We start from the raw sequence: 16,061 nt of genomic DNA, 5'->3' as shown, positions 1-16,061 counted from the left end.
AGAGCGTCGGCCTGCGGACTGAAGGGTCCCAGGTTCGATTCCGGTCAAGGGCATGTACCTTGGTTGCAGGCACATCCCCAGTGGGACATGTGCAGGAGGCGGCTGATCGATGTTTCTCTCTCATCGATGTTTCTGGCTCTCTATCCCTCTCCCTTCCTCTCTGTAAAAAATCAATAAAATATATTTAAAAAAAAAAAAAAAAAAAGAGTAAAGCAATAACTAGGTTAAACAGTACTTTAAAAGGACTAAAATGTCCATTTAAATAGACATGGGATCCAAAAACATTTCTAGCTTATCATTCAAGCCCCATCTTTCATAATAATCAACTACCTAGCCAGGGATTGATTACGTAGAATATATACTGAGATGCTCCATAATTAAATTTTCCATAGGTATTTAATATTTTCTGCTTGAGTATATTTGGCAATGTTGATTAAATCAGTTACCTCTGAGAGAGATGCATCAACCTTAGAAGAAATTTTCATGTCTAGCCATGGTTGGTAGTTTTCAAGTAGCAAGGAAGGCCTAAAGAAAATCATACAATTAAATTGCCTGCAATCCAAAATGTAACTGGAAGGATCAACAAATAAAAATATTTAACTTACCTATGTCGTTTACATTTCACTTTACCACAAACAGCACAGCTGCGACCTTGAGGAAATAATTCTTGAAGTCCTAACTGCTAAAAAAGGAAAATTGGGGAAGGGGAAGGTGGAAATTTGTCTTTACTTCACTTATCATCTTTACAAAAGAGAATCAATTTTTCCAAAGCTTGTTAATCAATGTATGAATTCAGAGCGTTTTTTTAATTATTGTCTGCTTTAACACTAAAACCATTCTTTGTAATACATGCTAAACTAAATAGACAACAGAGAAAAAACATCTTTACAATACTTAAGCCAGGGGTCCTCAAACTTTTTAAACAGGGGGCCAGTTCACTGTCCCTCAGACCGTTGGAGGGCCGGACTATAGTTTAAAAAAAAAACTATGAACAAATTCCTATGCACATTGCACATATCTTATTTTGAAGTAAAAAAACAAAACGGAAACAAATACAATATTTGTATTTGCATGTGGCCCGAGGGCCATAGTTTGAAGACCCCTGACTTAAGCCAAGTTCCCAAGGTTATAATTGAAGTCAATTTTTATGGTCGCTTATAAAAAAAAAATCAATCTATATTTGAAAATAATACTCTACAGCAAAAGTATAAGAAAAAACTATTTTCTATGTGATAACTAGTAAGGTTACAGAGCACCACTTTCAGCTGTGTTTTCTCTGCGTTTAATACCAAGAAACCTGAGATGAGGGACTGCACCAACTTGAAGAATTATCAAGTAAGACTTCAAGATATCCCACTAAACCCTGATCTACATACTAGGGACTTTGCCTACCAGAGATAGATTCAATACACTACCATCTTTATCAAATTTCAGAAATACAAATTATTTTGGTTAAGCAAACTGCCTAATTATTTCACTGTTTGTTTCTATGAAACAAATAGATATTTAGGAAATTAATGGGGTTGATTTCATTGTGCCTATGCCTCAGGATCACCTGGAAAGCTTTTTAAACAAGTACTGATTACAAGGCTATTATAGAACTACTCAATTAAATCTATAGGGCCCAGGAATCGTTATTCTTTTTTTTTTTAAATATATTTTATTGATTTTTTACAGAGAGGAAGGGAGAGAGATAGAGAGTTAGAAACATCGATGAGAGAGAAACATCGGTCAGCTGCCTCCTGCACATCTCCTACTGGGGATGTGCCCGCAACCAAGGTACATGCCCTTGACCGGAATCAAACCCGGGACCCTTCAGTCCGCAGGCTGACGCTCCATCCACTGAGCCAAACCGGTTTCGGCAGGAATCTTTATTCTTAAAGATTTCCCAGGTGATTCTACAGTACAACCAACGTTGGGAACCTCTGTTTTTATTTATTGTCCTCATAGTTAATATGCAGTTAGAGAACACACTGCAACTTTAAATCCCAACTTTCTGAGAATTTTGTATTTTCTTTTTATAGCTCCTCCTAAGAGAACTGTAGACTTTAAAAATATAAACATACATAAATTTCACTTTGAAAATGTTCTGATGTCTTCCATTAAGTAGCAGATATATATATTTTTTTAAATTACTTCTTTAACATGTTTTCAGTAATATCAAACAGCACAGGATCAGACATACTGACTTTTATAAATAAGAACACATAAATTTTACCTTGGGTTTGTATTTTATTGTGAAGAGCATATTTGGTAAGAGAGAATCAGGTCCTAATGAGCAGTAGAATGTGACAACTCCAGCAACAAATGACCAGAAGATCATTAAAATATGCAGATACCTTAGAAATAAATAAAAATAATTATTAGAACCAAAAAAATATAACACTAAGTTGTCCCTTTATTGATTTAACAAGTATTTATTAAGCACCTATTATATTAGACTGAAGCAATTTCTCCAATCATGATTTTCTATAATGTAATCAGCTATAAGAATCACAGAATGTATGCTATCAAAAGAACATTTCACTTAAAGTATAAAGAAGCATATTTTGTAAGGTTTATAAATATCTAATCACTATGTGATACAACTGAAACTAATATACTGTGTATTGTCAACTGTCATTAAAAATAAATTTTGCCGAAACCGGTTTGGCTCAGTGGATAGAGCGTCGGCCTGCGGACTGAAAGGTCCCAGGTTCGATTCCGGTCAAGGGCATGTACCTGGGTTGTGGGCACATCCCCAGTGGGAGATGTGCAGGAGGCAGCTGATCGATGTTTCTCTCTCATCGATGTTTCTAACTCTCTATCTCTCTCCCTTCCTCTCTGTAAAAAAAAAAAATCAATAAAATATATTTAAAAAAATAAATAAATAAATAAATTTTAAGCCCTAACCGGTTTGGCTCAGTGGATAGAGCATCAGCCTGCAGACTAAAGGGTCCCAGGTTCGATTCCAGTCAGGGGCTTATACATTGGTTGTGGGCACATCCCCAGTAGGGAATGTGCAGGAGGCAGCTGATCAATGTTTCTCTCTCATCAATGTTTCTAACTCTCTATCCCTCTCCCTTCCTCTCTGTAAAAAAATCAATAAAATACATTTTTAAAATAAATAAATAAATAAAAATTTTAAAAATCTACACTAATAAAAGAGAAACATGGTAATTAGCGTACGACCGCTACCCTTCCCATTGGCTAATCAGCATATCCTTATGCAAATTAACTGTCAGCCAAGATAGCGGCCGGCAGCCAGGCAGCTGGAAGCGAACATGAGGCTTGCTTGCTCCAGTGACTGCAGACTCCAACGTTCCCCGCCTGACTTGCCGGCCTCTGAGCTGCAACTCTAAGAAACATTGTAACAAATATAGAAGCTAAACAAAACCCCAGAAACCAGCTTTCAGCCGGCTGGGATCTCAGAGCTGGAGTTATACATTGTTTCGATTATAGAACGCAAACAAACCAGATACCTGCTTTCAGCAGCGGAAGCCTCAGAGCTTGAGCCAGAGCTAAAACTGGCCCAGAATAAAAAAAAGAAAAAGAAAAAAGGAGCGGTTGGGAGCTTCAGTCAACTGCCAGCCTGAAAGCAGCCCTCAGCTCCTCACCCAGACTGGCCAGGCATCCCAGTGGGGAGCCCCACCCTGAAGGGTGTGTGACCAGTTGCAAACAGCCATCATCACCTCATCTAGGCTGGCCAGGCACCCCAGTGGGGACCCCCACCCTGATCCAGGACACCCTTCAGGGCAAACCAGCCGGCCCCCAGGCCTCCATCCTATATAGTAAAAGGGTAATATGCCTCCCAGCACCAGGATCGGCGGAGCCACGAGGCCTCCTGGCACCGGATCAGCGTGACAGGGGGCAGCGCCCAAACCTCCTGATCGGCCCTGCTCTGTGGGTGACAGAGGGCGGTGCCCCAACCCCCCCCCCAAAACGGGCCCTGCTCTGTGTGTGATGGGGTAGAGCCATAACCTCCTCATCAGCCCTGCCCTGAGTGACAGTGGCGGCACCCCAACCCCCTGATCGGCCCTGCTCTGTGGGTGATAGAGGGTGGCGCCCCAACCCCCTGATCCGCCCTGCTGTGTGTGTGACAGGGGGCGGTGCCCTAACTCTCCTATCAGCCCTACTCTGTGAGTGACAGGGGGAGCTCCTCAACCCCCTGATGGGCCCTGCTCTGTGCGTGACAGGGGGGAGCTCCTCAACCCCCTGATCAGCCCTGCTCTGTGCATGACAGGGGGGAGTTCCCCAAACCCCTGATTGGCCCTGCTCTGTGCGTGACAGGGTACGGAGCCCCAACCCCCCTGATGGGCCCTGCTCTGTGCGTCACAGGGGGTGGCGCCGCAACCTCCCCATCGACACTGCCTTGAGTGTGATAGGGGGCGGTGCCCCAATCCCCCAATCAGCCCTACCCTGAGTGTGACTGAGGGTGGCATCACAACCTCCCAATCCGCCCTGCTCTGTGCATGACAGGGGGCGGCGCCCCAACTCCCCAATCAGCCCTGCTCTGAGTCCGACCAGGGGCTGCACCTAGGGATTGGGCCTGCCCTCTGCCACCCAGGAGCAGGCCTAAGCCAGCAGGTCGTTATCTCCCGAGGGGTCCCAGACTGTGAGAGGGCACAGGCCGGGCTGAGGGATCCCCCTGTCCCCCCGAGTGCACAAATTTTTGTGCACCGGGCCTCTAGTAAATAAATAAAATGGAGAAAAAGCTATAGATAAGTATAAGGAAGTATAAATTTTCACTATTTCCTAATTTGGTACCTAAGTTGTCATATTTAACTAGCATATACTACATTTTTCCAGAATACCTTCTAATAATATTGTACTATTCATACCCCACCAAAATTCTGATTTTGCATTAAATTAAAAAAAAATTTTACTGAGTACCTATTTTATTCCCCCCAGTACTAGGCCCTGGGGATATAATAGGAAACAGAAGTGCCATGGTATCTGTTTGCATGGAAAATGCTGTGTGGGCCCTGACCAGTTTGGCTCAGTGGCTAGAGCGTCGGCCTGTGGACTGAAGAGTCCCAGGTTCGATTCCGGTCAAGGGCATGTACCTTGATTGCGGGCACATCCCCAGTGAGGGGTGTGCAGGAGGCAGCTGAACGATGTTTCTCTCTCATGGATGTTTCTCTCTATCCCTCTCCCTTCCTCTCTGTGAAAGATCAATAAAATATATTTAAAAAAAAATAAAATGCTGTGTGGTATGTGTAACAAGTGAGTGAGTGCAATACAGTGTGATCATGAATTCTATATTATGACAGAGAAAGTACTCATGATATCGGAACACCTCAGGCAGAAGACACAGCCCAAAACTGAAAGGACAGAAAATTCTTTCAGCGAAAGAAAGTAATGTTTATGGAAAAACTAAGAGTGAGCAGGAGAAAAACAACAGAAGGGCATAAGGTTAGAGAAATGAGGGTCTAGACAGGAAGTATGGGAATTCAAATGAGATAAGTAAGTAGGCAAAGCACAGTTATAAGGAAGAAACTGCTTCTAAATGAATCTAAAAAAACAGAAGCCAGATGATATAGTGTCATATAATAAGTCATGTTAAGGTGTCTCAATACAGGCAGCCCTCACACTGCACAGTTGTGATATTCACGAATTTCAGTTACCATGATTTTATGAAACACCAGCCCCTATAATACAGTTCAAATTCTAATTACCACATTATGTTTAACTGTGAGAAAATGCATAAAGTACAAAGTTTGGTGCTAGCTCTTGAGTCCACAGCTCACTACGTATGTAGTGAGAAGAGAATGAAGCTAGTCCACAGAGAGAAGAAAAAGGGAGGTGAAGAAACAGCCACTGCATCATTTTACTAAGTGCTCTCTCACTCAGCATTTAAAACATAAACAGGGTTACCACCCACTCAAAAAATAGACATGGCTTAATGTTGCCACTAAATGAACTACAAACCCCTTAGACCTTAATGGTCCCTTTCAATCTGGTCACAACTCACCTTTATACCTTATTTTTTCCCATTCCTTTATACAAAGCTTCATTCTAACCAAAATAGCATACTTGACATCAAGCTATTTAAAACAAAACTGTTGTCTGTATCTATGAGTTTTTGTCTGTCTGTCTCATGTCACCTCAATAAATTTATGTCTAGAAACTAACTCAAGTTATAGAGGTATTCACAGAGAAAATATGAAATGCATATCCACAGCTGCTTATCAAAAATCATTTTAAGCCAGACAGATACGACTCAGAATTCTCACTTTTTAGGATTCTTAAACAGTGCTATACTTCATATTTCATATAATACCCCTATGAGAGCTGATTCAGTACTCCATAATCAGATATTAATATTTTGCCATAAAACGTTAGCAATAAGAAAAAAGTTGGAAATAAAAACTCTAAGTAGTCTTATGTCTGTTTAGGTCAAGTTTTGTCATTAAATGTAATTAATTGGTACCAAACTTAGGGAAAAAGTTACATCTTCAGAGCTTTTTTGATTTCAGAATTACAGATTAGGAATTGTAGACCTGTATTAGACAATAAACATTGCATGCAATGTGTGTGGGCTATAAGTAAGATAAGCAATAATAAGGCATTATTCAAAATGGAAATCCTATCGCTTTAAATGCATTAACCCTGTGGTTCTCAACCAAGGGTGATTTTTCCCCTCCAGGGGACAAATGGAGACATTTTTTATTGTCACAACTATGGGGAGTGAAATTGGGGTGGGGGTGCACTACTGACATCAAGTAGCTAGAGGCCAAGGCTGCTGCTAAATATCCTACAACAAACAGGACAGTCCCCACAACAAAGAAGTATCTGACCCAAATTCAACAGTGTTAAGATTGAGAAACCCTGCATTAATCAGAGACCAAAAAAATACTGAAACCCAACAACCTAAGCATTCAGAATATGTGTGTGTGTCTGGGAGGGAGAACAAATTCAAACTCATAAAAAGAAAAGAAACAGCCCTAACCAGTTTAGCTCAGCAGATAGAGCGTCGACCAGCAGACTCAAGGGTCCCAGGTTCGATTCTGGTCAAGGGCATGTACCTTGCTTGCGGGCACATTCCCTGTGGGGAATGTGCAGGAGGCAGCTGATCGATGTTTCTCTCTCATCGATGTTTCTAACTCTCTCTCCCTCTCCCTTCCTCTCTGTAAAAAATCAATAAAATATATTTAAAAAAAAAAAAAAGAAACAGTAAAGAGAAGAACAAATCAATAAAGTAGACAACAGTGACAAGAGATAATAAAAAGTAAGTTGGTTCTTTAGAAAAAATAATAAAATAAGCAAGCCTCTAACTAGATCCTACTGGAAGTTACCAGATAACCAATTATTCTAAACAGTGGTAATTAAGAGAAAACAGTAAGCATTTATCCTACTTTTCCAATTTGAGCTGCACTTCCTTGTAACTAAACAGACCTATTGCGTGGAGTAAAGCAATTCTACTTTAAAAAAGAATTCAAATTTAAAAGTATAGGAGGAATGAAAGAATGAGAAAATCATGTTGCAACCTATAATGAAGTAACTGATTCAGGAGATAAATAAGTAGTAAAACGAAATAGAAAGTTTGTTTTGGGTTTTGAAAGTTTGTTTGACCCTGTCTGGTGTGGCTCAGTTTGTTGGAGCATCATCCCATGCACTGGAAGGTCAATGGTTCAATTCCTGACCAGTTCTGTCCCCAGTCATGGCGAATACATTGGCAACCGATTGATGTATCTCTCTCACATTGATGTTTTTCTCTCCCTTCCTCCCTCTTTAAAATCAATAAAAATAAAAATTATTTTCTAAAAAAAGAACATTTGTTTGATACCTTACCTTTAAAGGTATTAGCTACCACTACCTGAATCCACAAAAAGTGCTGCTACTCCATCTTGTGTGGAGTAATCCTCTAGTGCAGTGGTTCTCAACCTTCCTAATGCTGCGACCCCTTAATACAGTTCCTCATGTTGTGGTGACCCCAATTTCATGGTTACAAATTAAACATAATTAAAGCATAGTGATTAATCACAAAAACAATATGTAATTATATATGTGTTTTCCGATGGTCTTAGGCGACCCCTGTGAAAGGGTCGTTCGACCCCCAAAGGGGCCGCGACCCACAAGTTGAGAACTGCTGCTCTAGTGTGATATAATAGAATGTACACAGCCTCACTGAAGTATTCTTGTGCCCCACCAAAAACATCTACATCTAATTGAGTCTATAGATCTAAAACCCTGTCTACAAAAAATATGAAGGTGAGAATAAAAAAAATAAGACACCATAAGAAAACCATCAGCAAAATCCAGAGAATGAACAAAATGACCCAGTTTCTTCAACAAGTCAATGTCAATGGGGAGAAAAGAGAGCGGGTGAGAAGGAATGTGGAGGAATGTTCTAGATCAGGTTAACAAACTATGGCTTGTGGACCAAATGCCACCTGCTTTGATACAACCCTCGAGCTAAGAAAGTTTTTACATTTTTTAAGGGTTCTTTAAAAAGAGAATATGACCCTAGCTGGTGTTGCTCAGTGGATAGAGCGTTGGCCTGTGGACTGAAGGATCCCAGCGCACATTCCCGTGTTGTAGGCTCGATCCCCAGAAGGGGGCGTGCAGGAGGCAGCCAATCAGTGATTCTCTCTCATCATTCATGTTTCTCTCTCTCCCTCTCCCTTCCTCTCTGAAATCAATAAAAATATATTTTAAAAAAAGAATATGGAACAGAGACTTTATGTAGGCACAAAGCCTAAAATGTTTACTGACACTACATAAAAAGTTTGCCAACTCTTGTTCTAGATTATGAGATTCACAAAAGTTTAAGAGATGTAGCAACCACATACAATGAGTGAATCTAGTTTAGATCCTGATTAGAACAAATGCACTTTTCTGTAGGTTATATCAAAAAAAATTGAGGCTAATCATAGTACCAATCTTACAGTACTGTAAGGACATATGAAAGAAAAATAACTACTAATATTTAATAAGAGCACATTCTATGTATTGAGCACCATTCTAAGCACTTTCCATGTATGAACCTACTTAATCATCAAAATAACCATGTAATGTAGGTACTAGCATTATCCCCATTTTACAGATAGGGAGACTACGACAGAGGAAAGTTAGATTACTTATCCAAAGTCACGTAACTGGTAAGTAGAGGAGTCAGAATCAAATTCTTACAATCAAGCTTCACAGTCAAAACTTTCAAACACAACAATAAATTGCCTCAATAATAAATAAAAACTCAACACAATACCTGGACCAAAACAAAGCACTCACAAATTGTTGGCTAATATTACTATTAGGCTAACAAAGTATTCCTTATTCTAACATTCAAATACTCAAAATTATGATTGACAAATAAATAAATCTATTTAATTGTAACTATGTTCCTAACTTGTCCTAACAATACTATAAAGGTGAGATCATAAATAATTTGAAACATATAAAGTATGTTACTCCACTCTTCCAACAAATCACTATAATGGTCCAAAGGTTATACCCATTTATCTTTCCACAGATAAGATTCATAATCTTGATTCATATTGAAAGAAAAGTTTATGTGCTAAATAACACCTTGAAAGATCTTTAGGAGTTAAAGTTTCAAAACTATTGAGAAAAATTTTTTCAAAAAAGGGTATTTACTCTAAGTTTAACCATATAGAGGGAAAGCTTCAAATCTTCATAACCAGTGGAGTTTTAAAGCTAAAAATGTCTTTTAAAGTTATTTCTAAAAACTGGTGAAATGCATGTGTAGAAATCACTTATTGAAGATGAAACAATTGAAATGGAAGGATTAATAAAATAGGTTCTCTACAAAAAGGACCGTGTGCCTAAGTGCTATATTTGCCATATGTATTATTAGACATTTGTGATCTTTTGCCTACATGTTGTCTCAAAATGAATGTGCCTCTTTTGGTGCATGGCTTAAGGATAAGGAGGATAAGCCAGTCTTCCCCTCAATGAACATTTAGGGACTTTCAATTTTTAAAAAATCATTTATTGAAAGTATGTATTGAGTATATCTTCCTATTTCTTCTATTTCCATTGTTATGCCCAAATGTTTTATATTTTTCTTTTTTTCTGAGTAGATTTGCCTAGCAATTTTCCACTCTCAGAAGAGGCCATATTTTCTTGTATAATAATCTTTAAAAAATGGTCTAAGCATACATGTTTGTATGTACATGTGAATACACACATATTTTTAAAGAAAAGCAAACAATACACTGAAAAGGCCCAGCCAGCATGACTCAGTGGTTGAGCATCGAGGAGGTCATGGTTCCATTCCCGGTCAGGTCACATGCCCAGGTTGCAGGCTCGATCTCCAGTAGGGGATGTGCAGGAGGCGGCCAATCAATGATTCGCTCTCATCATTGTGGTTTCTCTCTCTCTCCTTCTCCCTTTCTCTTTGAAATCAATAAAAATATATTTTAAAAAATAACAATACACTGAAAAGTATACTATATGCACTTCCTGCACCTTCCAAAAGCTTTTTTCCTGGAAAAAGGATACCTAATCATTCTTTTAGTCAAGACTAATGTTTAAAATCACTTTTGCTGATTACGACGACAACAAACGGAAAATACCAAAAAGTGTATGCAAAATCAATTTCAGTCATAAACCCAACCACTCAGAGATAACATTAGTTCCTTCTTTCTTTGCATAATACAAACAAAGATACAGGGTACAGATTATATGGTATACAAATCAGATAGTATCCTAGGACTTCTTAACATAGAACACTATGTTTAAGTAGACACCTCAGAAATCTAGTTCAACTTGTTCCTATGTGGTTGTCCTACCTTGAAGACCAAAAATGACCTGACTCCCAAAGGATATAAGTAAAAGAATCCCTGGACAGCCCAGCCAGAGTGGCTCAGTGATTGAGCATGGACCCATGAACCAGGAGATCACAGCTGAATTCCTGGTCAGGGCACATGCTCAGGTTTCAGGCTCCATTCCCAGTAAGGGGCAAGCAGAAGGCAGCCAATCAATGATTCTCTGTCATCACTGATGCTTCTCTCTCTCCCTCTCCCTTCTTTTCTCTGAAAATCAATAAAAACATTTTTTTAAAAAGAAGCCCTGAACAAAGCCTAATAATCATAAAGTTACATGTCTTTCATGCTAAACCTGTTAGCATAGCTTGGAATACTTGGAATACTTTCCAGATGACAAAAAAGCAAGTACTTAATTAGTTTGTACTCAAAGATTCCACTTCTTCCATACTCCTACAGACATCTTTGCCATCACAATCAAAGCACATTTTCCAGTAAAAGATCAATCAATATTTAGACCTAATATCAAATAAACCCAGAATCAACTAACAAGAAGGCAAAGTAGCCCTCCAGGAAACATGCCCTTGCCTTTCCTTCCCTCTACCCACACCCCCCCACCCCCCCCACCCCCCGCCCCCAGATACATTACTATTACCTCCCTCCCAAGCTCCAAGGGCCCTTCCTTTGCCTCCATAACTCATTTCCTCAGCCCATTTCTTCTAGGAATTACTTCTTCCACCTCTGTGATTAACCTAATAAATGTTCTCCTATTAAAAAAAAAAAAGAAGACGAAGAAGAAGGCAACGTGGCTAGGGAAGAAACCCAACTTCAACAGTCACAAGAAAAATTAAGGGTAAATTAAGTTACCAAATTCCTTGTTACTGCTTTCCCATTCCTATCCTTGGGGATCAACTACCTCAAGATAAAAAGTAAGACTGCCTTTTGCACTGCTGGTGAGATTAATACAGATTGGTGCAGCCACTATGGGAAGCAGCATGGAGTTACCTCCAAAAATTAAAAATGGAAGTGCCTTATGACCTAGGGATTATACTTCTACGAATTGATCCGAAGAAACCTGAAAGAATACATGCACCTCTATGTTCACTGCATTGTTATTTACAATAGCCACCATAGGGAAGCAGCCCAAGTGCCCATCAGTAAATGAGTGGATAAAAACAGCTGTGGTACATTTACACAATGGAATACTACATTGCTGTAAAAAAAAAAAAGAAGGAACTCTTACCCTTTATGATAGCATGGATGGACATGGAGAGTATTATTCTAAGTGAAATAAGTCAGTCAGAGAAAGACAAATACCATATTATCTCACTTATATGTGGAATCTAATGAACAAAATAAACAAACCACATAGAAACAGACTCATAGATACTGAGAACAGACTGACAGCTGTCAGAGGGGAGGGGAGGGGTGTTAAGGGGCTAGGTGAAAAAGGTAAAGGGATTAAGAAAAAAAACCACCTCACAGACAAAACAGCAGCATGGTGCTTAGAGAGGAAAAGCGGAGTGGGGGGAGGTAGAAGAGGATAAAGGGGCCCTAGCCGGTTTGGCTCAGTGGATAGAGTGTTGGCCTGTGGACTGAAAAGGGTCCCGGGTTCGATTCTGGCCAAGGGCACATGCCCAGGTTGCGGGCTCATCCCCAGTAGGGGGCCTGCAGGAGGCAGCCAATCAATGATTCTCTCTTATCATTGATGTTTCTATCTCTCTCTCCCTCTCCCTTCCTCTCTGAAATCAATAAATATATATATTTTTAAAAAGAGGGTAAAGGGGGAATAAATGCTGATGGAAGGAGACTTGACTTGGGGTGGTGAACACACAATACAATACACAGATGATGTATTACAGAACTGTACACCTGAAACCTATATAATTTCATTAACCATACGGCTGATTGCATATTCAAAACAGAGAAAACATCGTGCAGATGCTGTCGCTGACAACTGTCGCAGACTTCTTTCCACCAAAAGGATTCTGGACATAATTTTAAAGGAAAAGTTCTCCTTTACTGCTTATTTCATCGCTACCATTTCTAGAAAAAGCAAAATGACGGAAATCTACACGTTCGTTCCCATTTCAAAACGTCAATTGAATTTAGCAATTTTAACTCTCGGTCTTCTCTTGAGAGATGTTGAGACAGGAACTAATTTGCTTTCTGACTTCAATTCAACAAATTTTTGTACCCAACAGCAGCAGGGCAGACAGCTCAGCTGAAAGGGGTTGGGGGGTTGGGTGGGGGGTAGGTGTGTGTGTGTGTGTGTGTGTGTCTGTGTCTGTCTGTCTCTGTGTGTCTGTGTCTGTGTGTCTCTGTGTGTCTGTCTGTGTGCCTGTGTCTGTGTGTCTGTGTGTCTGTCTCTGTATCTGTCTGTGTGTGTGTGTGTCTGTGTCTGTGTGTGTCTGTGTGTCTGTCTGTCTGTCTCTGTATGTCTGTTCTGTGTCTGTGTCTGTGTGTCTCTCTGTCTCTGTGTGTGTCTGTGTCTGTCTCTGTATGTGTGTGTCTGTGTGTCTGTCTCTGTGTGTCTGTGTGCCTGTGTCTGTGTGTCTGTGTCTGTGTGTCTGTCTGTGTGTCTGTCTCTGTGTGTCTGTGTCTGTGTGTCTGTCTCTGTGTGTCTGTGTGTGTGTGTCTGTGTGTGTGTGTCTGTGTCTGTGTGTCTGTGTGCCTGTGTCTGTGTGCCTGTGTCTGTGTGTCTGTGTCTGTGTGCGCAGTGACAGCCCGGGAATCTGCCTGGGGCTGCGGCGGCGGCCGGCGGACCTTGAACCCTCCGCATCAGCTGACTGCACCGCCCGGCGCGGTCTCCATCGGGCCGAGTTACCGATTTCCCCCTCGGAAAAACGTCGGTGATGGAGAACCAGGTTTTAAGTGGGTGAAAAGATAAGAATCGGACCGGCCGGCTGAGGAGACGAGGCCTGGGGAAAGGGGCACTTGGGCCCAGCCCCCGCCCGCACTTCCGGGCCCCGACGCCGGCCGGGCTCCCCGAGGCGACGGTCCCCAGAGGCCTCGCAGCCGCCCCAGGTCCCTCACTACGCAGCCGGGCGGCAGCACCCCGGCCTGCGGCCCCGGTTTCGGGAGCAGCGGCCGCCGCGCGCTGGCTCCGCACTGCGGCGTTACCTGTTGAGGAGCAGGGAGGCGGCGCTGAGGCAGAGCAGCAGGAAGCAGAAGAGCGGGTACTGGCGGCAGATCTCGCGCCCCACGTCCAGCCGCAGCCGCTGCTTCAGCTTCTCCCCCATCGTCCGCACCCAGGGCACCATCTCCACCGGCGGGGCTGGAGCTGTGCGACAGACTGAGGTCGAGGCGACCCCCATTCACCTCCGCGCCTCCGCCCCGCCCGGCTGCCGGCCCGCCGGCCGACTCCCACCGCCGCCGACCGGCGGACTGTCCCGGGGCTGCCGATGCCCAAGCCCCGCCCAAGGCCCCCGCCGCGCGTGCGCGGCCGCCGGCCAAGGGGACAGAAGCACCACGTGCCCCAGGTCGTCACCCCGCGCCGGCCCCCGCGCGTCTCGCCGCTCCGCCCTCCGCGCCAGAGTCGCGCGCCGGCCTCCGCGAGAGGATCCTGCGCCTCCGCGACCCGCCGGGAGAAACGACAGCGCCCCGTGGCTGCCCGGCCCTGCCTGCGGGACACCTCGAACTCGCGGGGCGGCTGGGGCTGTAGTCATTGTGACGCGCACCCGCCGCTCAGGCCCACGTCCGCACCGGAGGCTTAGCGCGGGGTGAGGACAGGTGTGAGCTGAGCGCCACGCCCAAGGGGGAAAGGAGGGACGCTTGGGTCCTAGCTGCGCGCGGGTGACTCCAGCCTGGATTACGGAAGAGGCACACCCACTGGGCCGCCACCCCGGCGAGAGATCAGTGCCGACAGCCCCGCGGGCCTCCCCAAACTCCAAGGGTTTGGATGCGGCGGGTTGACAGGTTAGCTTGAAGACCCCTTGCAGAGTCTCGTGGGGCTTTCGCTTTACTAGGCATCGCTAACTCTGAGATACAGGAAGACCTCACCGTAAGAAGTAAAAGTTGGGCGGCGCGCTAAGCGCTTTCATTTAGCCTCTACACATTTCTCTCAGGATGTAAGTACTCTAGTTCTCTCCCATTTTACAGCTAGATTACTGAGGAGGAGAGGAACTCGAATCAGACACTTGGCGAAGCCGGGATTTGGAGCCTTTCTAACCCCAGAGATGGCGCGCTCATGCTGCCAGTCCTTTCTCCTTCGTATCATCTTAACCTCCAGCGGGCAGATATGTGCTCAGAAATGATTTTTTTTAAAACAAAACAAAACGTGGTATATGTATAGTTTCATTAGTATTTCCCCGTGTTATTATGCCGAATACGTGGATATTTAACGATGCATTCTTTTTCCGTCTGAAAGTGCCTTTAACTATTCTATTAATGGTAATTATTTAATTTCATTAATAGTATAATTATTACCATCCTTGATCACGAATCAGTACATATTTTTAATACTGTTGGATCAATATCAACACAATTGCTGGATCAAAGGATAAGAACATGAAACATACTGTCAAATTTCTCCCCAGAATTGTCGAATTCGACAGTAGTACATAAAAGTATACCTTTCTGCCCTGGCCGGCGTGCTCAGTGGTTAGAGCTTCAGCCAGCGAACCGAAGGGTTGCAAATTTGTGCGTGCTGGAGGCAACCAATCTATGTGTCTTTCACATGATGTTTTTCTCCCTCTCTCTCCTCTTACCACCACCCACCTCCCATTCTCTCTTAAAAAAAAAAATCAATGGAAAAAATATCTTGGGGTTAGGATTAACAACAAAAAAAGTATCCATTTCACTGATCGTCCTCATTAGTTATTGTTTAATTAACATCCAAATATATACTCACTAGAGGCCTGGTGCATAAGATTCATGCACTGGAGGGGTGGGGGTCCCTCAACCCGGCTTGTACTTTCTCACAGTCTGGGAGCCCTCCAGGGATGTCCGACTGCTTAGGGAAGAGGGCCTAAGCAATCAGTTGGACATCCTTAGCGCTGCTCCAGAGGCGGGAGAGGCTCCTGCCACTGCGCTGGTAGCCATGAGCCCAGCTTCTGGCTCAGTGGTGCTTCCCCTATGGGAGCACACTGACCACCAGGGGGCAGCTCCTGCGTTGAGCGTCTGCCCCCTAGTGGTCAGTGTGCATCATAGCAACCGGTCATTCCGCAGTTCAGTCAATTTGCATATTAGCCTTTTATTATATAGGATGTTGTTTCTGACTGAACCATTTAAAAGACTACTGTGTAACATCATTGGGAAGCTTGTGCGATTTTTAATGTTCTGAAATAAATATCTAAACATAAATTTCACTTTGTGGCTTTTTTTAAGTGTCTTTGAATCATCTATAAATCC

General features: G+C 42.8%; 1 protein-coding gene across 4 annotated transcripts in view; it reads right to left on the bottom strand.

Moving 5' to 3' along the window:
- SNX14 (sorting nexin 14) overlaps nucleotides 1–14,110 on the bottom strand; it is a 73,812-nt gene extending 59,702 nt beyond the window's left edge. For 2 of the 4 annotated variants that reach the window (XM_070418144.1, XM_070418147.1), the window contains exons 1-4: nucleotides 13,833–14,110; nucleotides 2,219–2,339; nucleotides 606–682; nucleotides 447–525 (exon numbers count right to left, since the gene is read on the bottom strand). In XM_070418144.1, the coding sequence (XP_070274245.1) occupies nucleotides 447–525; nucleotides 606–682; nucleotides 2,219–2,339; nucleotides 13,833–14,026 (471 nt within the window). In that variant the 5' untranslated portion in view covers nucleotides 14,027–14,110. The remainder of the gene's footprint in view (nucleotides 1–446; nucleotides 526–605; nucleotides 683–2,218; nucleotides 2,340–13,832) is intronic. The other 2 variants (XM_070418145.1, XM_070418148.1) reach the window with 1 other exon arrangement.
- Nucleotides 14,111–16,061: the final 1,951 nt, after the last annotated feature.

Source organism: Myotis yumanensis, unplaced genomic scaffold, assembly GCF_028538775.1.
Source record: "Myotis yumanensis isolate MYYU_CA2020_CCGP unplaced genomic scaffold, mMyoYum1.0.hap1 SCAF_6, whole genome shotgun sequence".
Taxonomy (NCBI): Eukaryota; Metazoa; Chordata; class Mammalia; order Chiroptera; family Vespertilionidae; genus Myotis; species Myotis yumanensis.
This window is presented reverse-complemented; position numbering and strand designations above follow the sequence as displayed.